This window comes from Felis catus, chromosome A2 (assembly GCF_018350175.1).
Source record: "Felis catus isolate Fca126 chromosome A2, F.catus_Fca126_mat1.0, whole genome shotgun sequence".
Lineage (NCBI taxonomy): Eukaryota > Metazoa > Chordata > Mammalia > Carnivora > Felidae > Felis > Felis catus.
In genome coordinates, this window is record NC_058369.1 from 79,684,225 (window position 1) to 79,706,300 (window position 22,076).

General features: G+C 47.5%; 1 protein-coding gene across 20 annotated transcripts in view; it reads left to right on the forward strand.

The window, feature by feature from the left end:
• SRPK2 (SRSF protein kinase 2) overlaps positions 1-22,076 on the forward strand; it is a 256,095-nt gene that overhangs the window by 225,752 nt on the left and 8,267 nt on the right. For 10 of the 20 annotated variants that reach the window (XM_019825360.2, XM_023250282.2, XM_045052278.1 and 7 more), the window contains 9 exons: positions 2,776-2,941; positions 4,106-4,131; positions 5,609-5,855; positions 6,755-7,237; positions 13,494-13,594; positions 13,715-13,822; positions 18,608-18,677; positions 19,295-19,387; positions 19,716-19,808. In XM_019825360.2, the coding sequence (XP_019680919.1) occupies positions 2,776-2,941; positions 4,106-4,131; positions 5,609-5,855; positions 6,755-7,237; positions 13,494-13,594; positions 13,715-13,822; positions 18,608-18,677; positions 19,295-19,387; positions 19,716-19,808 (1,387 nt within the window). Of the gene's footprint in view, positions 1-2,775; positions 2,942-4,105; positions 4,132-5,608; positions 5,856-6,754; positions 7,238-13,493; positions 13,595-13,714; positions 13,823-18,607; positions 18,678-19,294; positions 19,388-19,715; positions 19,809-19,839; positions 20,503-21,614; positions 21,993-22,076 lie in introns of those variants that run through there. The other 10 variants (XM_023250277.2, XM_045052274.1, XM_023250281.2 and 7 more) reach the window with 5 other exon arrangements.

Genomic DNA, 22,076 nt, shown 5'->3' on the forward strand with positions numbered 1-22,076 from the left:
TTAACACCATACTTACTGTGTCCCTTAATTATTTCCTTGAAGATTTGCATTATCTTAATTAATTTGTCCTAGGGGTCAAGTCTTTCACTGTGTTCATTGTCAGACATTATAAGCTCTGCTTCTTAAGGAAGGATAACCCAATGGAGTGTAACTGCAGATATTTAAAAAATCTGGTACCTTAAGTTCTTGCTGGGAACACTTTGTTCATCTCAAGTGCTTCCTGGTCACTGGCAACCCCTAGGAACACATTTGAATACCGGATCGCGTTAACTCTTACTTGTGTGGCCTCCCACACAGTGAAACAGCCTGATCTCCGTGAAGGAGCTCAGGTGGAGAAATAGGAGAGCCTTGAGCATGGAATGGAGGTGGAGAGATGGGGACATTTTTACTTGGAGTTTATATTTGATAATGGAAATGCAGTTTCAGTTGGGATAATTTTAAACTGTTTAAATTTTCTCAAAAAAATCTTGTCCGTTTGTCCTCCATAGGTTAGAAATCATTACTGTTCCTGTCCATTAATTTCTTATACTTCTCAGAATCTCTCATTATTCAGATATTAAAATTCCCTGTATTATTTCAGTTTGAACAAAGAAGATGCATGGATGTTGGTGAAGAGCATATAGGCCCATTGGATTGTGCTCCTGTCTGGATTATAACCTTATTCTTTATGGAAAGACTCTTTTTAAAGAGTCTTTCTTACTGGTCCTTTGATATTTCAAACATCATTTAAATGTTCTGATTACAGTATAATTGCAAACATTAAATATTATTTTTAAGGTAAGACAAGTGTCTTTCCTTCTCTTACTCTAGTTTTATCTGGTTTACTGTTTGGGTACTTACTAGGCACTTGTCAAGAGCTCATTAAACTTTGTTTGCTGTAGCCATGGTTCATCTTGGTTTCTTCTTGGCTGGTCCCTCTCCCTTCAGACATGAGACAGTAAGCCCTCTGACTGTAAGCCCCTTGGAGACAGGGGGCTTTCTTTATTGCTGTTGTCAGACACTTCAAACCAGGTACATGACCTATTCCAGGAATTTGACAGATGCTTGGTCAGCGAAGTCATGTAAGAATCCTTCTTAGGGAAAGTTACTTTTGATGAGTATAGGGATTTTCATCCTGTTTAAGAGATGGGTCTTCCTTTTTTCATTTTCCTTTTGAAACCTCTGTCCCCTCATAGCCTAATACTGTCATCTGTTAAGGTTGTTTAGCCAGATACAGTAGAAGCATTGGACTCTTGCTGAGAACTTACTAGAATTGGATAATACCATGTATCTTCTCGTCTTTTTCCCCACTTCTGTTGTGAACAAATACCCTAAATGATTTAAAGTATATGATGACATTGGGGCTCCTGGGTGGCTCTGGTTAAGTGTCTGATTTCAGCTCAGGTCATGATCTCACGGTTTGTGGGTTCAAGCCCTGTGTTGGGCTCTATGCTGACAGCTCAGAACCTGGAGCCTGCTTTGGATTCTTTGTCTCCCTCTTTCTCTGCCCATCCCCTGCTCGTGCTCTGTCTCTCTCTCTCAATAAATGTTGAAAAAAATTTTTTAAGTGTATGGTATTTATTAAATGCTAATATTTATTGAGTGGTAGAATTTCTAATGTATAGGAACACAATGGGGATATTTTAAAAAAATATTTTTGCTTATGGAAAGAATTGAAAGAATTCCTCTCTGGAAATAATTTGAGAAAAACTGGCTTTGTATTTAGGTCACTGCACTTTAAGTTTTGTGGGTCTTGTTTTTGTTGATACTTTGTTTCAGCAGTTTTAGTGGATACTGAGGCTATTTAATCCTCTTTTTTTGCAATATTAAAAATGTATACACATCATTAGACATCATGGAAGTGCCTATCAGTGAGATACACACTTTATACCCAGCAGGGTGACTAAAATTAAAAAGACAGCAAAGTGTAGGCCATGACGAGGGAGTTGGAACCCTTATACACTGCTAGTGGGAATGTGAAATGGTGTGACCACTGAATAAAACAGCAAGCAGTTTGTCAGAAGAGTCACCATATAACCTAACAATTGTACTCCCAGGTATATATCCAAGAAAAATGAAAATGTGTCCACACAGAAACTCATGCCTGAATGTTCATAGCAATATTATTTATAATAGCCAAAAAGTGGAAACAACCCAAATATCCATCAGGTGAATGGCTAAACAAAGGATAGCATAACCAGCAGAACGTTATTTGGCAATTAAAGGAAGTACTTAATACATGCTACACACGGATGGACTCTCAAAACATGATGCCAGTTACACAAGACCATTTTGTATGATTCCATTTATATAAAATGTCCAGAACCAGCAAATGTATGGCGATAGAAAGTAGACTAGTGGTTGCCTATGGCTGGAGGAGCTGGAAGAGATGAAGAATGAATGCCAGTGGGTATGGTGTTTCTTTTTTCCGTGATAAAAATGTTCTAATTAACATGTGGTGATGGTTGCACATCTGCAAACCATTGAATTGTTCACCTAAAAGGGTGAATTGTATGTAAATTACATCTCAGTAAAGTTGTTATACAAAAGTATATTTATAGATGCATTTGCTTCTGTGAGCATAAATTTACCTCCAGAATGATACACATTGGTTGCTTATGGGAGGGCTCTGGGCTCCTTTGGGGGCCTGGAGCAGGAGGGAGATTTTTACTAAATACCCTTTGTGCCTTGTGATTATGTTACATAATTTACAAGGAAATGTTGAACGTTACTGTTAAATAGTAATGTTGAAAGGTATTAATAACCCATCTCTTCTCTTGATTTTACTCTGACCAGGTCCTTCAGGGGTTAGATTATCTACACAGTAAGTGCAAGATCATTCATACGGACATAAAGCCGGAGAACATCCTGATGTGTGTGGATGATGCATATGTGCGAAGAATGGCAGCTGAGGCCACCGAGTGGCAGAAAGCAGGTGCTCCTCCTCCTTCGGGGTCTGCAGGTGAGGGAGCTGAAGCAGCTTTGTTTCATTTTGTTTGGAGGCACTGAGAGCCTGCAGAGTTGCACACTGAAGGTAGTTGAGTCAAGCACGTACATTAGGGACTTTCATAAGAGCCTGATTGCTAGAAATGATGAGACCTTTTTCTTGAAAAGGAAGGTGCCCCAATTATTATGCTGTCATACACCTAACTTCGTCTTCCCTTAAAAGATCATATGAAATCTTACGTGCTGCTTCACCTATGCTTGAACGTTTTCTTACGCTGCAGGCTTCTCTGCAGAGGCATATATAGTAACGGGTTACTTGTAGCCGGCCTGTAGTCATCAGATTTTTTTTCTAGTTTCAGGTTTGTTAGAACCCTTCCCAGTCTCCAGTTAGTCTACATCAACCTGAGTCCAGCTGGTAGCTTTGGAGTGCGTTACAAAAGACCCTAGGGTGGGAGAAGACCAAATGTCTTTATTGGCCTGTAGAGTTTCACATCGGGTTTTTACAGGGTATAGTGGCTGCAGCAAAGTGTTGACCACTTTGACCATGTCTGCACATTGTCTGCGCCCTAGTGTGTTGTCAGGCAAGCGTGCTGGCTGAGGGGCTAAAGTCCTGCAGCTCCTGGGGCTCTGGGAGATGCACCACCTCCTACTCTTGTTTTTTACTGTTTTTTGAGATCATAGAACCATAGTCTGTCAAGCTGTGGCTGCTCGCAGAGGCTGGTCATGCGATTTCTGGAATACTTGCTGCAGTTTTTGATTTATTTCAGCTGTATACACTTGCCAAATAGTTGTCAAACACAGATGTACATCCTCTTATCTAAATTGTTCATTTCATTGTCTGTAGAACAAATTTAGATGATGGTGTGACATTTGTGAACTTTTCTCCATTTTCGTATCAGTGCTTTGGATTTTAAATAAATGGGTATTTAATTTTAGACAAATAAGAAAAATGGCTCCATATGAACAACGACTGCTGTGCCTTTTAAGAGCCAGTCATTCGTTTGAGTTGGAAAAACTTCCTTTAGATCTGTATGATTAAGAAGCACTGAGGTTAAACAGTTTTCCAGCTGGATAGCAATTAAAAGACAACAATTACTTTTCGTTTTACAATTCAGATAACCTACCTAAAGATATATGTCTGTTTTCCTCTAAACATTCATTTTGTTTCATTTTGTTTTAGTGAGTACGGCTCCACAGCAAAAACCTGTAAGTACTTTATTCCACACACACTTCTACTCACCTTCTTGTTAAAAGCAGCTGTTCCTTATTGAGCTTTTCAAGTTGTAACATTAGTTTCTGCTGCTTTTTGCAACGATTTTTTCATTTAAGGTTGTTTGGGAGTCGGATCGTACCTTTCTTTGTTCCGTTCTCAACTGTAGGTGTTTAATACGTGTTAATGTAAAGGGCGGGCATGTTCACAAATGCTGTGTATCCTCGAATAGATGAGACGTACCGCTTTGACAAGTCGAAGGGATTTTTTAGAGTTGGGATAGTTAGAGCCCTTCCACGTTTGATCTTTATTTTCCCTGAGCACTTTCTGGGGTGCCGTTGGCAGAGTCTGGTGAAAGGGGTGACGCGGTCGAGATCGGGCTTGAAGTGTGATTATTACAGAAACACTTAACATTACTTCTGATTTGCCTCCAAGATCCCTGTTTTTCTGAAGCTTGTACTCTAATGTGTTTTCCAGCTGGAAGTTATGTATAAAAGAGTACTGTGTATTTTGTGGTCCATTCAAATGAAACGAGGTGCTTGGAATTCAGTCTTACCCCGTTGTCCCTAAACCCGCTTAGTTCCAGTAGAGGATAGAGTGTATATGTCTTGAGTTGATGAGTCATGTGCAAGTCTTGAAAGCCCTTTACGAACCAGAAGCACTTGAAAGGAAATGCGCTGCCAGGAGCCCTCACTTGGGAGTGGAAGTCCCAGTGCAGGCGGGAACTATAGTGATGATGCCACCTGGCTCGCTGCACGGCCCGGTCCCTGCCTGCAGCCCTCCTGTGGCTCGAGCAGCTTGTTTCGATTATTGACTCCGTGGAGAGACTGGAGGCTGTTGTTGCCAGCACTTTCCAAGTCATGTGGCCCTGATCGCAGGCAGACTGAAACTGTGGCTTTTTCTTTTTTTCCCTTTACCTCGTACGCTCGTTTTTGACAGTTTCTGCCGTCTCGGCTGTTGATAACAACAGCTCCATGTGTGAGACCCAAACACAAACAGAGCTGTTGACCAACAGTGACTGAAACCCACTTGTTTTGGCAAGGTCTTCTTTCATGGCTGAGAGTTGGGCGAGACCGGAAGGACAGGGGATGTTGTTAGCTTGTATACGGGCAGCAGCCAGTAAAACTTGGAAGGGGTGCTGCTTGTCGAAAGGCCAGAGTACCTCAGCGTATTCTGCTGTGCTCAGCGTTTAAATGAAACAGCCTTCCTGGATTGGAGCCGTGTCCTCTGAGGTCAGGGCCTGCTGGCAGTCCCCTTCCATGATGGTAGGCGGCGCTGGTTTCTTTTTTCCGGTTTTACTGCGACCCTACACATGAGATCGATCTCCTCTGTGGGCATATTTGGTTGTAATAAATAACTCAGGCCTGGAAAACAGGATTGGTTGGGGCTTGCCACGCCACTCACACTTGCACTCTTGTGTAGTGCTTTAAAAAGGAGCAAACTGACCTGTGGTGTTTTCTTAACATGTTGTAGATAGGAAAAATATCTAAGAACAAAAAGAAAAAACTGAAAAAGAAGCAGAAAAGGCAGGCTGAGTTGCTGGAAAAGCGCCTGCAGGAAATAGAAGAATTGGAGCGAGAAGCGGAAAGGAAAATCATAGAAGAAAACATCTCATCCGCTGTACCTTCCAATGAACAAGACGAAGAGTACCGCCCAGAGGGGAAGCTCAAAACTGCTGGCTTAGAGGACGCAGCCGAGGGCGAGCCTGCAAATGACAAGGGTCAGTCTGCATGGGGTCCTGGCACTTCATTAGTGGGCACCCGCCAGGTCCCCACCCTGGTGGGCTTGGTGTCACTGCTTCATATGTGAGGATTGGGGAACATGGGAATCTGTCTGCCACTTCATTTGTAAAATGAATGCCAGGAATACGTTAGTATTTCAAAACACTTTTTTAAAAATGGAAAATGTCTACCTGACACCACATCTCGAGCATGCTAATGAATGTTCTTTATTTTGTAATTAACTTTTACCCTAACAGTAATGTACCCACATTTTCTAAAGATTGTAGAAGAGAGGGTAGAAGTGGAAATAGTCCCTTTTCCCGCCCCAAAATCTAACTTCTTCTAATAAGAGTAAGCCAGTTATTTACTAAATGAAAAATGAGATTGAGAAAACCTAAGATTTTACCTTGAGAGCCAAGAGGTGTTTTGCTGTGTAGTATGTAAATTAAGCACATTCAGGGGTGCCTGGCTGGCTCGGTCGGCAGAGCATGTGACTCTTTTTTTTTTTTCTTTTAATGTTTCATCTATTTTTCAGAGAAAGACGGAGTGTGAGTGGGGAAGGGGCAGAGAGAGGGAGACACAGAATCCAAAGCAGGCCCCAGGCTCTGAGCTGTTAGCACAGAGCCTGACGTGGGGCTTGAACTCATGAACCGTGAGATCATGACCTGAGCTGAAGTCAGACGCTCAACCAACTGAGCCACCCAGGTGCCCAGAGCATGCGACTCTTGATCCTCAGGGTCACAAGTTTGAGCCCCACGGTGGGTGTAGAGCTTACTCAACGGGGGAACAAAAACCTAAACACATTCAAAATAGTCTCTTGTTGGAGGAAATATGTACCTAGTGCCACTGTGTTGAGAAGAGTAACATGTTCTGATTCTCAACCCATCAACTTTTTAAGGTGAGGCTGAGGACCAGGAAGAGAAAGAAGACACTGAGAAAGAAAACACTGAGAAAGATGGAGATGATGTGGAACCAGAACTGACGAGCACAGACCCTGCGTGGATAGAGTCCCCCAGAACCAACGGCCATATTGAGAATGGCCCGTTCTTACTGGAGCAGCAGCTGGATGATGAAGATGACGATGAAGAAGATTGTCCCAATCCTGAGGAATATAACCTTGATGAGCCAAATGCAGAAAGTGATTACACATATAGCAGCTCCTATGAACAATTCAATGGTGAATTGCCAAATGGACGACATAAAATTCCCGAGTCACAGTTTCCAGAGTTTTCCACATCCTTGTTCTCTGGGCCCCTAGAACCTGTGGCTTGTGGTTCTGCACTTTCCGAGGGATCCCCGCTTACCGAGCCTGAGGAAAGCAGTCCATCCCATGACAGAAGCCGGACGGTTTCAGCCTCCAGCACTGGAGATTTGCCAAAAAGTAAGTGTCCCTCCCCACCAAGTGTGTCCTTTCAGTGGCCCGAGTATCCGAGCCTTGACAAATGCTGTGAAGGGAATGGGCCAGAGGTGGGCATGTCATGTGTGTGTGAATTCCCCATTGTCGCTTTATTCCTTTTGTCCTCCTGAATAAGTAATGTGATTTAAATTGTCTTCTGTCCCAGCAGGGCTTTCTCTGGCTCTCTGACTATCAGATTCCATTTCTGAGTTTTTCTCGTTCTTTCTGTGTTTAGTTAGTGACATCTGCATTTGTAGAAACCTTCCATATCCAGCAGCTTACACCTGTGGCTTTTACAGAATATATAGTTTAATATTTGTACTTCCATCTGACAGTCTTGCTTTTGGTTTTTGTTTTGTCTTGTTTCTATTCAAGGAAAACACATACCTCCTCTTAGTCTGTGTTAAGGAAGAAGTCTCTGATTTTATTCTGATAGTTGTTTCTGGTTGTAGGACTCAGCTCTTGAAATGTCAAAGCCAATTTAAAGCAAGTGGCATGGAATTTTATGTGATGACTTATATCAAGTATTTTGAGAGTGAGTGCCCCACAGCCTGTCTCTGCCTGTGACCTGCTCAGGGACTCCAGTAAGCAAACCCGGGGCATCACTCATGGTTTCCATTCTAGCCCGCGGAAGAGCAGCTCAGAATCCTCCTCTGCTCCCTCTGCTGGCAAGAGTGTTTAACACACGATGAGTCCATTGATGACCCAGCCCTGCAAGTAGCTCTAACTAATCACCTTAAGGATGTGGGTTCTATTTTGTGCTTTCTTTATCTTACTTGGGTAAACATACTCTGTTCCTTTTTATTTTTACCCCGATCAAGGACTCTTTGAAGGTGCTTATAAGATGCCTTCACATGGAAGGTAGGTTCGCATAGGGAAAACTCACCTGTGTCTGTCTCCTTCACGCTATTTCTGACACCTTTGGTGACCAAATGTGTGTGTAGGGGGTTTTCCCTGCCCCAAAAGCTTCTCTGACACCAGCTGGGTGTCCTGCGATTTAACTCATTTCTGACACTCTATGGAGACAGAACCAGATCCTACAGGTTAAGGGCTCAATCCCACCAGACACCCCCGCCCCCCTTCATACGCCAGTGGCAAGTCCACATTGTCACCTGTGCTTCTGACCCATCAGCCATCAATCGGGGGTTCCCACGACCCCCTCCTCAGGTTCAGTTAATTTGTTCCAGCAGCTCACAGAACATAGGAAACTCGTTTTCTGGCTGGATCACTGGTTTATTATAAATGGATAGAGAACTCCGGAGCAGCCAGATAGAGAAGATGCTTCCAGAAGGCGGGCTTTGGTGCTCCTCCCTGGCACGCCGCCTGCCCCACAGTCTCTCGCACGTGCCTTCACATCGTGCGCTCCCGGGTTCCTTTGCTCTTAATTACCGCTTTGGGTTATGTCTTGTAATCATTCACAGCTTCTTGTTTCCTGATGCTGGAATTGTCCTCAGTTTGGTCCACATGAGCCTCTTCGAATGGTCTCTTCTGTCCTTTTATCACAATCCCATTGCTCTTTGCTGCTTCCACTCTTTCTGGAACCACGTCCCGAGTTCATACCTTCCCTGCCCCAGGCTGGAGTCAACCATGTCTTCCGGTAGTTTCTGTTAGTAGTTTTTGTTTACCTTTTGTCATGTATGTAATGTAGGAACAGAGATATGTGCCATTGATGAATAGGTGTCTACTGAGATGAACCTTCAGACACTTTTTATTGAAGGAGTAAACCATGAAAAGGTTTTGCAGTCGTTAAGTATAGCGTAGCTACTTCCCGGTTTATTTTCAAGACCTGACGAAGAGCGTCTGTGTGTAAATGGCATGTTCGCTCTTACTTCTGTACCTTTGCGTCTGCCTTTCTTCCTGCTGGGAGTGTCTCTTCCCCTTTCTCCACTGCCCATTCTCTCGGCCAACTTTTATTCTTTTGCCGGCTGGTACAAACGCTAACCCTGCATCGCTTCCCACGCGGTCCTGTTCCCTTCCCCCCTTTACCTACCGGTCATGCTTTACTTAACTGCATGCTCACTGTTTCCATCATCTTTTTCTCGCCATGATGTAAAATCATTGGGAGCGCTGTGTGCTTTTATCCTTGTATCCTTTGCATCTAACTCCGTGCTGTGATAAACATTTATTGAGTAACAAGCAATCAAATCAGTGATAATCTGGGTATTTTTCCTTCTCCTCTTACCTTTGTGCCACCTGTCTCCATTCACCATCAAAACTGTATTCAGTCCCAGCACCAGTTCTCTTGTATGAACATCTCGCATTGGGGAGAAATAGCAGGTCTATTTTTCACTTTGACCCAAGTCTCTCACCAAGCAGACCTTTTCAGTATTGTGAAATTCTAGGTACGCAGCAGGGTCAGGATCTCCTTACCCACTCATTTGTTTGGAGGCACTCAGTTTTGGTTTCCAGCTTGGTCGTTTGGTAACAGTGGGCCGCCTCCTGGACGGGAGGGGTTCATTTCCTACGTGGAAGGAGTGGGGCCCAGAGGCTCGTAGCTGGCCATCTACCACTGCGTGAACACGAGGCAAGAGAAACAAGCCACGTTCAGAGCTGGTGTAGATCCTTGTCGTTAGACCAGGGCACACACATTAGGAAGTAGCAGAAGGAAAAGTCAGGCCAGAAGAACTCACCCTCCAGGCTGAAGGATGCAGACTATTCCCTGGAGTGACTGGGGAGCCACTAAAGGCTGAGGAGGCGGGATTCCTCTGGGATTATTAGCTTTGGAGCCATAGCATGATGTATCTTGGCCCATCCCATCTGGTCTTGCTGGCTTTACCTGCAAGGTACTCACTGCCACTTGGTGGGGACCCAGATCACTGCCAGACCTAGTGCCAGCTGCTGTAATATGGGCCCCGTGCTGCCCTGGCTGTGACTCTTGCTGCCTAGCCTGTCCTCCTTAGGGCACACCCTGTCCTCTTCCCTCCCTTTCCCTCCAGAAGGACCTGCATTGCATTTCTACTCAGAATAACAGTGCGGGGCATCACTCTAAAGCCTGCAAGCTCTCTGCAGGCCATTTCCTGGCAGCTCTCTCTGGCCTTGTCTCCCCACCGCCTTGCTGATTCTGTACCTCCGTGCTGGCTTCTTCCTTAAGTTTCTCAAAAGTGCAAGTTTGTTTCTCCCTCTTTGCACTTTGCATTTGCACTTGCTGTCTCCTCTGCTGAGGGCCGCTCTCTCTCCACGCCTCCCTTAGTTCAGGCCTCTCCTCAGAGTCACCTTCTGAGAAAAGACCTCCCCTGAACACCCTCATCATTGTCCACCTCCTTTCTTTGCTTTGTTTTTCTTCTTTGCATTTAGAGCCACCTGACATGGTGTGTGACTCCTTCATTTTTACTTTATTATCCATATTCCCCATCTCCCCACCGCCCCCCCCCAGTGCATGAGTTTCCTAACTTGGGCTGTGGAGGGGGGACCCTGCATGCCTTGTTCATGCTGGTCCCAGTGCCGAGACAGCACACAGAAGGGACTCTGTAAATACTCGGTGAATGAACGGGCCAGGCTCAGGTATTAGATCTCCCCGGGGCCTGGTGTTGAACCTCTGGGTGCAGAGAAGGTATTCGTGTGTTTATTGGAGGGACGCCTCAAACCATAGAGAGTCTGCACGAGCCTAGCACAGTGCCTTGCACGTAAGTGATGATGGCGGTCTCGTCCCTTGGAGGCACCACCCGCAGCTATCTTACTAGTTTCTAGGATAGCTTCACATGGAATGAGTAGTGTCGCTCGGACCCCGGGCCACTGGAGACGAGTTAAGAGCCCTGTCCTTCGTGAAGTGACATATCCCCACTTTTCATTCCCTCGTTGGAAGAGGCAGAGCATTAGGAAGAGCTGTGAGAGGTGACCACAATAATGACTCAGCGAGCCGAGATGATTTGAGTCCCAGGCAAAGCAGAGCTGGTGTTAGTCCCTGGCAAGTGCCTGTTGTTTAAATGGGCTGTTTTGAGGGTTGCGGTCAGGTAATTATCACACTGAGTAAAGGAAGTCGGATATACCAAGTAGATTGTCTTTTACCTCGTTTGTGTTCCTGTACAGTTAAGTTCTGAGATGAACTCCCTGGTATCATTTGGGATGCGCTGTGAGCGGGGTCACCGTTTACAGACCTGAACCAGGAGGGTAACAGCCTGTCACCAAAGAGACTTTGTTTAGTGATCAAAAATGAGGGGTGTTAAATACAAAGAAACCGTATTGAACATGTGTGATGATGCGTCTTTTCAGGCCAGATCTCCTCTGGCTTCATTGATTCATGCAGCTCCCGGGGAATGTCTTTAGGACACTGGTGGCACTTCCAGATGCCTCCCTACACTCGCACCCTCAGGCACTGGGCACCGCTTACTCTCAGTCAGTCAGAACTGGAGGCTCACCCTCTTCTTCCTTAGACCTTTGATCTCAAGTGTTTGGCCTCCCCTCCCCCTCTGCCTGCTCTCTGCTGGTGGAGCTTTGATTCTGGCCAGAGGCAGCCCCAGCCTGGGGCGGGGAGTGTAGTCTGGCTGGTCCCAGCACCGGTGGAAACCACCCCCCCCCCCCGCCCCCCTGCTCTCCCAGGCCACTGGATTGGCTGGTCAGTTTGGAGGGGGGTGTGGCATGGCCCCTTGCCCTTCTTTCTTGAGCACTGAGCCTCATGGAGTTAGGTCACTTTCCAGAGTCTCACAACTTTGTTGGTATTGAAACGTCCACTTGAATCCGGTTCTGTCAACCTTGAATTCCATTTTCTTGCCTGCTGATTCTCCTTGATTGAGTGACGTGAGGGATTCATCTGGCCGTTTCTGGTGCTGCCTGTCTGTCCACTGGGTCAGTGTTTTTGTTTCTCCTGAAGCTCTGTTTCTTCCCATCCTTCAATCACTGTATCCAGTTTGCCTCCTCGTGTGGGTCTCTGTGCTTCTTTCCTTCTCGTCGTTTCCGAGTTCCTGTGTTCGTTCTGCCAGCTCAGACTGCCTTTGGCAAAGTCCACAGTGGATCGGCATCCTTAAAAAGAGGAATGTGGTCATAGGGCAGATGGCAAAAGGGGACATGTGAGGCTGGCCCACCCACATTAACCCACAAGCCGGAGGAGTGGGGCTTGGGGGCTAAGATGTTGGCCAGAGCTCTCTCTGCATCCTCTGGCCCCTCCTGGGGAGTTCTGTAGGTGCCCCCGCTCCTGGGAGGGATGCCCAGAAATCAGAGCCCCCTGAGCACTGTGGCTCCACGGTGTGGGTGTACCCAAAAGGAGGTTTGGTTTGTTTTAGCAGTGCCCAGCTCTGAGCGGATGAAAGGGTATTTGATGTTCTGCATTGAGTGGACTTTTCTGTTTAGTCTGTAAATACCATCTCAGAATTACTTCTCCATTAGTAAGAACCATGGTTACATCTCATCCCTTCCAGAAATTGGAGCTTATAAGTCATTTTAAGGTTTGAGGAAGATGCTCAGTCACTTCAGGATTTCCTGTCTGGGCCTCTCCAAGTTAGTTTTCTTTGTCACTTGCCCCCTGGTTAACCCTGCCCAATATGGGCATGATGTAGGCTTGTCCATAAAGCTCTTCTGGCCCCAGGAACCCTGAGAAGTCTAGCCCTGTGTCCACTGTTGAGATTCTCTCGGGGTCACTGGGCTTAAGAGTGGCCTGAGTATTTGATAAGTTTGGGAGGGAGGGACCTCAGCGGTTTGCCCTGTGGCCCAGGTGGCCTCAGGAGACCTCTGTTGTGGAGCGTTACTTGTCCAAAGCTAAACCCGAACTGATGAGTCCTGGCCTGTAATCTGTATTTGTTAACCAGCCATCATCTAACCTTTGAGGTCTCTGTGCTCAGCCCAAGCAGGAGAGGTAGGAGATGTGGCTACCAGGTGAAGTGTGTGTCACCTAGAAAGGGATTGGCCATCTGGGAACATGTTGTCTCTACTTTAGTGTTTCATGTAATAACGCACCAAGATAGATGTGGTTCTCTATGGGCTCTGATGCGATGAGGAGCAGCTGGAAAGATGCAGAAGGGAGCAGAGTAGGGTCATCCTAGAGGTGGCAGAATCAGCAATATAAGGAGAAAGGGCAAGGCGGAGCCGGTGAGGTCTCTGGGCAGCCCAGTGTGCTCTCTCTTGTGAAATATCTTCCGGGGATGGAGACCAAGAATTTCAAATTCTGTTGAGTTCAACTTGCAGGGCTCCAGGCCTAAATGATCCTCCCATCACTTCCCTAGAAAAGGAGACTGTGCCCGGCAGACACTGTGTGCACAGACGCAAGCCACCCCTCCCAAGTACTAACTGTCTCGCTCTTTGCTCATGCCAGCAAAAACCCGGGCGGCCGACTTGTTGGTGAACCCCCTGGATCCACGGAACGCAGATAAAATTAGAGTTAAAATTGCCGACCTGGGAAATGCTTGTTGGGTGGTAAGTAAAGTTTTCTTTCTAGAGCATTTTGGTCATGATCATGGATTAGAAGACGCTTTTTTTTTTTTTCTTTTTGCATGTCTGTTTTCCTCTGTACTAATACAGTGTGTTCCCTTCCAGCATAAACACTTCACAGAAGACATCCAGACGCGTCAGTATAGATCCATAGAGGTTTTAATAGGGGCAGGTTACAGCACACCTGCTGACATTTGGAGCACAGCATGCATGGTAAGAACGGCCTTGGCCATTTCCTTCAATGTAAAGGCCCATCCCGCAGCGCTTATCATGGGACAGTCTCACCAGTACGTGTGGTCTGAGTTTTCCCAACTGCGGAGTACGTCTGCTGTGGGATGAGTGAGGGCAAGGTTGCGGTCTTGAGCGCCTTGAGAGTTGGAAGAATTCTTCTCAGACGTGTTCTAGGGTTTAGCCTGCTTTGGTCTTGTGACAGACGACCTCTACTCAAGGCCCTCTTCAGCCCACCACCCTCAGGAATCACAGCCTCCTCTGTGGTGGCAAAATGGCTTCAAGTAGTTCTGTCTGGTTTCTGAAAGATTGTGGGCTGTACCCTTCCCTCGTGCCGTGGAGGAGGATGAGACAGCAGTGTCTTCAGGAAAGATTGTCTGAGGTCGAAAGGCGGGAGGCCTTCTCAGTGACCTCTGACAGACCTTCTGTCCTTACTGACAAGGAAAAGGATTTCCCCACACACCAGTGTTTAATCTCTCCTCCTTTATATATAAGGCCAAATCTAGAGAATATTCTGGCTTGTTGCTGTGGGCTGTCCACTGATTTCTGAGACACCAGTAGCCGCCCATAGTCCCTTTGATGGAGTCTGTTCCCATAGAGAAGACGGAGATGTTTTTTCTCGGGGTCTCAGGACGCCTCTCCCCGCTGTGTATCATACTGGTTTGGGCTGCATCGCGGGTTTACTTGTGTCTAGACCCTCCCCCGGCCCTCACCAGCGCATCATTTTCTCACTTGCTGCCGACCTGTGAATTGATGAGCACCGGTGGGCCCTCTTCCATAAGCCGATTTCAGTTTCTCTTTCTTGGCCCTGTTTCCTAGCCAGTTCAGCTCCTTCCTCTAAGTGGGTTGTGCTTTGTGGTCCTGTGCTGGAAGGGTGTGTGTGTGTGTGTGTGTGTGTGTGTGTGTGTGGAAAAGGGGGTGCTATTTCATGTTTTTCTTATTCCATCCCCCCCCCAAATTCTCTGATATATTTAAAATGAAAGACTGTATGTGTAAAGCTTGGCACTTTTCTTCTCACTAAAAAGAGCAACAGGCAATATATGTAATTGTCTGTTATTCAAAGATTAACAATTCTTCTGAGTTTGCTGTATCATATGCCCCCTGGTGTTACAGCAAGAAGCATGGTGCTGGACAATATGGAAAAATAGTAGTTGTTTGTGTAAAATTATCAAGATCTGAGGCAACAGATGTGGCCAGATTGGAAACATCGTGCCTTTCTGGTCCCACGTTGCTCTGACAAATAATACCAGATAATTTTTAAAATTAAGTTTTTCAGTGAGTATCAAAAACTTCAGTCTTTGCTGTGTGAGACATGGAAAAGAACAGTTAAAAAGATTGGTGGGCATGTGATGGCTGCTTTGAATTTGGAGGCTGCTGTGCAGAGAGGAGTGAGGTCCAGAGGGCAGGAGGGGGCGGAGGGCCCGGACGCGGTGGGAAGCAGAGGTTAGGTCAGTAGGAAGGGAGCACTTTCAAAAATTGGAGCTTCGGGGGAGAAATGTTCCATTCCAGGATGTGGTGAGGTCAGGCCTTACTTGTCCCCAGCAACACAGGAGGGGCCCTGAATTAGACTCCAAGAGCTCTTTCAACTCTGAAATCCTGTGCTTCTAATTTGGGGTGTTAAATTTTGGTGATATAACTGGAAAAATAGGACAAGATCACAGAGACAGGAGAATAATGGTGGAGCTCAGTGCGATTTTATACCAGGTTGTCTGTCTTGCCTTCCATTAGATTAGGACTCGCCCCTCCACACAGTCTTCACACCCTGGCCACTCCTGCTGCTGTGAACAGTGCTAGAGTCCATCTCCTTTCTCCTGCCTCCTGCTCCCCTCAGACGAAGCATAAGCTCCCTCGGTGCCTCAAAGGCCGCTTACGGGTTGTTGTTTTAATGAGGCAGATGTTGGAAGCGTGATTGTTCTGGATGGGGGTCAAGCCATCATTCCCCACCCCCACCTCCCATCCCTGAAGGCCAAGGCTGAGAGGTCCCCTTCTGTTCTTCTCAGACAACCTGGTAAACACGAGGCAGTGTTTCTCTACTCCTGTCCTTTTGTCGAAGTTTAGAAACATAATATTATATTAAATTCATAATTCCAGTCTATACTAAAGCTCTAGTTGTTCTTGGTGGTGAGGCCTGGAGTCCTTTGATGGCATAAATGGCATGAAGACTTGCAGAGGCCCTACTGGGGTCGCGAGCTCCTGCATGTCAGCTGGTGTCTTTGCTCTCATCGTGGAGGAGGGCTCTTAGAGCCGGAGGAGAGCACCAGAATGAGGCAGAGAAACTGAGATATGTGTCCCGTTGAACCTCTTTTCCTTTTCTTGAGTCTTGGGGCCCCTCCCAACGTAAGTGTATGTGATCTAAAAATTCTGCGTGGGCCGAGGCATCGATTGCTGTGTACTTGTGTGTCACAGGCCCAGAGCAGGTAACGTCTACAGGCTCCGCGGTGAGCCATAGTCAGTGCCCTAGAAATAAGAAAAGGCAGACTGGCAAAGTTCACTTGTTCAGCACTGGTCCCATCACAGAAAGAATAGGTGACCTTATTTATTCAGAATCGGGTACTTGGTGTGGGGGGGAGGGCATTTCAAGAAAGAGGTGTCTGGTCTCCCCAGGACCTGAGAACAGAGTTTGCTCCAGGGGAACGTCTCCCAAGGGGGTCTGGTCAAGTACAGACGAAGGAATCCAAGATTCCCAAGCATGAAAAATCCCAAGTATTAAAACAGTAACAATAGAGATTATAGCAGAAGTAACCTACGGAGTTGAAGGCGGTAATCTTTAACCGGCGTGAGGGCAGGTTGTGAAGCATGAGGGCCCACATTTCCATCGGAATTTCTGCATCAGCTCTATCACATGTGGCCTTCCTGTTAAGGAAGTCTTGTCACTCCCCAGAGAACCGGGACCAGATGACACACACGTGAGCCCCCATCTTCCCTCACATCTTCCTTTTCTCTTTTAAACCATTTCTGTGTAGGCTTCTTTGACTTGAGTGTTTCATTGGAAACACGTGGGTGCTAATCGAAACAGTCTTCTTTCAAAGAACACTCAGTTGACCTACCTTAGTGTTAGGCTGTAAGAAATAAATTCAACCTGATTGAAATGTGTTTGAAAATGTGTGAGGAGAGAGAGTTCTCAGGGGAGGGTTAAGGAGCAGCCGTGGCCCTCTCCACGGAGCATCCGCAGTGGCTTCTTCTCCATTAGGGTTTCACCCTTTCCTCATGGCTTGTAGGCTGCTTAGTTGTGTCCTGGGCGGGGAAGACCCTTCTGGCTGTTCAATTTTCCCCTTGGATTTGTGACCAGATGTGGGGTTGGGTGGAGAGGAGAGGCCCCCGGTAAGGACTTTCCCTGGCCCTGCAGCGCCTGCGTGACCAGCTTACTCGGTGCTGGGACGGGCTGGGATGGGCATGTCCGTGTCCTGCGGGATCCTGAGTTCATGCACCGATGCTCTCATGGGGCTGCTGACAACCATCTTGTCACCCCACTGTCTTCCTTTCTTTAAATAAACAAACAAACAAACCAAAAAAATGGTGAAGAGATGTGGTCCTGGCCTGAGTGCGTCCACCTTCGGTTTGTTAAAGACAGTGCTAGGAGACCCCCTCCTGACCCACTCTGGTCATGAACAGAAAGAGGAAATGGGTGGGTGCGGTGATGGTTCATCAGGGGTGGGAGTGAGGAGGGCCCTGATCCGCAGGCATCTGTGACAGAGGTCTAGGCTCCTGAGCACCTTTTAGAACCACAAGATCCAATACAAAATAGAAGTAAGTATAGAAAAACCAAAAAATAGGATTTAGCCTTTTCCTTTGAAAAACAACAAAAAAAATTTTTAAACGTGGTATTCCATCAGCAGAGCAATAGCAGTTGCCATCTTTCTATAACATTAGCAAATTAAACCCATGGTCCTGAGCTTTTTTTTGTTCTTTTTTTTTTTTTTTTTCAACGTTTATTTATTTTTGGGACAGAGAGAGACAGAGCATGAATGGGGGAGGGGCAGAGAGAGAGGGAGACACAGAATCGGAAACAGGCTCCAGGCTCTGAGCCATCAGCCCAGAGCCCGACGCGGGGCTCGAACTCCCGGACCGCGAGATCGTGACCTGGCTGAAGTCGGACGCCCAACCGACTGCGCCACCCAGGCGCCCCCCTTTTTTTTTTTTTTTTTAGAACAAGGGGAGAAGAGTGTGTGGCAGAAATGGAAACAAAGGGCATGCTGGGGGTAGTGGTAGCCCTAGAGGCAGGCCGGCCCTCCTTGCCCTCCTCACCTGGCTCCTCCTGGCCCAGGGTTCAGAGCCTTCTGTTTGGCTCGAGGTTTTCCTTTGCTTGAGTCAGAAGTGGCAGAATTGATGAGATGCTGAAAATAGCTCCTGGTTACCAAGGCACGAGGGTCTTTGCTTCAAGAGAGCGGCAGTGCCCGCTTTCCCGGGACCCGATGAGCCTGCGTGGGGGAGGGCAGGCCTGAGTCCCTGTCCCACCGTCCACAGCTGGAGCACGTTCCCCTCCCCCTGCGCCTGCACACAGCTGCTTGTCGCTGTGCTTCTCGCAAAATGAGGAGAGGACACAGCCTTTACGTCCTCCAGTAAAGGGAATGTAGAAAAATTTCTGAAGCTTCTTTGAACTTTTAGGAAGTTCAGAGTTGAAAGAAAAAAGTTGGTGTTGAGCTCTTTTAGAAGGCTCTTGGGTTTGATCAGGTCCTCGGAAAACGTGGGTCTCTTGTATAAGGAGAGAAAGTTGCTGCCTCGGGGGCCAGTGTCTTTGAAGTGCTTAGCATGTCATCTGTTGTGTCCTAGGCATTTGAGCTGGCAACGGGAGATTATTTGTTTGAACCGCATTCTGGGGAAGACTATTCCAGGGATGAAGGTGAGTATTGCTGCCTGCCAAATACCTCAGGCTGGGCCTCCTGAGAGGCCTGAGCTTCTGGAGAGTATTGTGTTTCCCTACCGAAATAGAGCTGTGTTTTGGTTTTCAAACGCCCAGTTGAGATGCTTTCCCCTGAGCTTGAAGCCCCCTCAGGCACAGTGGACGGGCAGCTCTGCCCTCGGCCTGGGCCACCTCTCCTTCCTGCTGGCCTCGGCCTGGCGCTCAGCAGCCAGGGAAGGACAGGCTGTGCGACCCCCGAGGCTTCTCTGTGGTCCTTTTGTCCACCGATCTGCCCATTTCACTGTCCTGTCGGGGAGCTGAGTTGAAAACCTGGGAATTCTGGCCTGAATTCCATCTGTAAAGCTGACCATCTCCATGCTTATTTGCTTACAGTGCTGGGGTGGCCAGGGGTGAGCTGGCATCAGTCACCGTCCGATGTTCCAGATGGTGCCTGAGGCCTGCCAGCCCTAGAAGCCTCTGCATGGATGTGCTGCAGACATTGTTGATTTGAATCTATTTCTGATTTTTTACTAATTTCAATTTTTTTCCCTCTTCTTTTATCCCATCCTTCCCTTTGCCCCTCCCATTCCCATGTCCTGTTTTTCTCTCCTCCATAGACCACATAGCCCACATCATAGAGCTGCTAGGCAGTATCCCAAGGCACTTTGCTCTATCTGGAAAATATTCTCGGGAATTCTTCAATCGCAGAGGTAGTACCTCTTCTTTTTGAAAAGCGCCACGATGCAGACAGAAACGGGATAGCACTACTGATTGTAGCGCGAATGATGGCAGACATTTCTCCTAAATTCGAAAGGCAACCTAGCGAAATTCCTGTGCTGATTTAAAAGTTGACAGGGAAGACCGCACTTGACCTTGCCACGGTCCCCCTGTGCATCCGGCGGCACCGGCAGAGCCTGTGCTTGGATCATACAGGTCGCGCTCTGTTTCTGTCTGCGCGGGCGGTAGCAGTGTCTGCATGCAGTGTACTGATTAAACTGTCGTGTGTTTCTGTTTTGCTGGCAATGTTTCCCAATGCAGATCACATAGCATTGATCATTGAACTGCTGGGGAAAGTCCCTCGAAAATACGCTATGTTGGGAAAATATTCCAAGGAGTTTTTCACCAGAAAAGGTAACGGTATTTATGCAACACTAATTTTCAGCATAATCCTCTCCCAAAAGGAGAAATTGTGCATTCACGTTTGGGCAGTGGAGAAAGACCTGGACCTTGTTACAGCTGGGGGATTCTGCTGAAGAAAGCTCTCAAGAAATAAGCTTCAACCATCTCCCATCTGTGGAGTACGGATTTTGTAAGAGTACCACTTCCCGGAACCCTCGGTCTCCTCCCTGCCCTCTCCTCTCCTAATCTAAGCCCAGTCTGTGTATTCACGGATTTGTGAAAAGGAGTTTAAGTGGTTTTTGGAAACCAGCTAGACTTCTCTTTCCATTTCTCATGTTGTTCATGGAGCCTGAATGTTTTTGCCGTGGAGTAGAGGCAGCCTGGGGACAGGACTTTGTGAGCGTCCCTCTGTGTCCTGCTGGGTGTGTCTGAGCTCCTTATGACGTGGGCGCGGGCTGCTGAGACCCTGTGCCCCCTGCTCTGAGAAATGATGTTCTCTTCTCCCCTGCACTATTGACATTGTGTTAATAGCTGATTTACTTTAGTAAAAAGGCGCCAGGAATTTATTTTTAAAGAACCCCTTCCCGGCACCATATTGTTTTGTGTGAGCATGTTGGACCTCTTAATTATGTTTTTCCAGCTTGAATTTTTTTTGGCGGTGAGAGGGAGCAGTTGCACCCCCTTTAATAAAGAACTTTTAAAGTTGGTTTGAGTAGGATGTGGAGTTTCTAGAAATTTCTGAAAGTCCAACATGCTCTATCGCTTTCTGCTTTAGTCAGATTTGGAGAACTGGCTTTGACTTTTTATTTTCCTATGAGATAAGGTATTCTTCTAGAGTCATAAATCCTTATTATACCCTTTGGTGATGTCCAGCCACCCAGTCCTTGTTCCCTCCTTTAAATTACGCATCCCCGTTAAATGCGCAAGACTCGAGAACGTGCTGTGCCGAAGCCAGCAGTTTCCTGTTCCACTTACTCTGAGCACAGCGACCACTGCTCCCGGCTTTCCTAGGACCACCCCATGGGCAACCTCTGAAATGTGTAGCTAGATGCAGTTATTTTCTCACTACCTTTTAGAGGCTTATCACAGGGAAAAAAAATGGTCGGGAAAAACTGCTCTTCAGACAACCTGTGTCGATTTTGGTTCTGAAGACCCACCTGGACTTTGAGTCTGGGTCTCATGAGCAAGGTTATGGTTCCCCTCACACGTGGGCCCAAGTAGGCTTGAGGCTAATAGAATGGCTTTGCCACTGAGCTCTGTTCTGTGACAGCATGGTGTGAGGCTGGGCACGTCCTGTCATGTCATCTCTGCACCTTCCATTTCCTACGCAGCACGTGGCACCCTAGTAGCTCATGTCACGTTTGCTGAGGCAGAGTTGTAAACAGGAAAGGAACTGCTCTAAACACGACGGACTTCTAGACGGCAGTATTGCTGAGAGAGCGGGCTAAGTTTCCGTAGGAAACTTCTTAAAAATGGTTGAAGGGCTGAAGCAAGGGAAGGCTCTGGATTACTGTGGCTTGGGATTCAGCGTGACCTGAGGAACTCTGTTTTAATCAAGGCGGAGCCCTTCTTCCACATTTCAGAGTGTTTTCACAGCCTGTGAGAGACGGCCTGGCCCCTGGGAGGACTTGGCTGGACTTGCAGTGAACCCCCAGCCGCAGCCATCACCACTGTCAGGTGGAGGCTTGGAGGGGAGGGTGGCCAAGAGCTAGCAGCCTAGTCTGTCATGAAGTAGGGGACATGGCTGACCTGCTGATGCTCTAGGGAGGGGACGGGCACTGGAGGGCGCTGGACCTTACTCAGCACCTGCTCTGTCAGCCGAACAGAGAATCCGCCACAGGCCGACGGACAGGTTCCGGCATCAGGCACAGAGGACCAACAGCCAGTAAAGCCACACGGAGTTTTTCCTCTGCAGCGAGGAGCTTCTCAGAAGGTCTGGGCTCTGCAGTTTTCCCAGCGCAGCGTCTGTGGGTTGGGAACCGCTTACTATCTATGCACAGCGGGGAGGAAGAGGGACACGCACTGCAGGAGGGGACCCGAATGCTGAGGAGGTGAAGTCCTGCTTGTCCAGTGGCCTGGGATCAGGTTCGTTCCCAGAGGCAGTGCTCTGAGGCTCTTGGCGCCAGTTGGGCGTGGCTCCCAGGGATGGCACCTGGTGGGTACCAGCCCCGAAGCCCCTCCTCACCCCATCGGCAGGTGCTGTCTTTGAGCGGGGTGGGGGGTGGGGGGGGTGGTGGGGAGGGGTGGGCTGACCAGCGATGCTGGTGAACTGATGTCGCA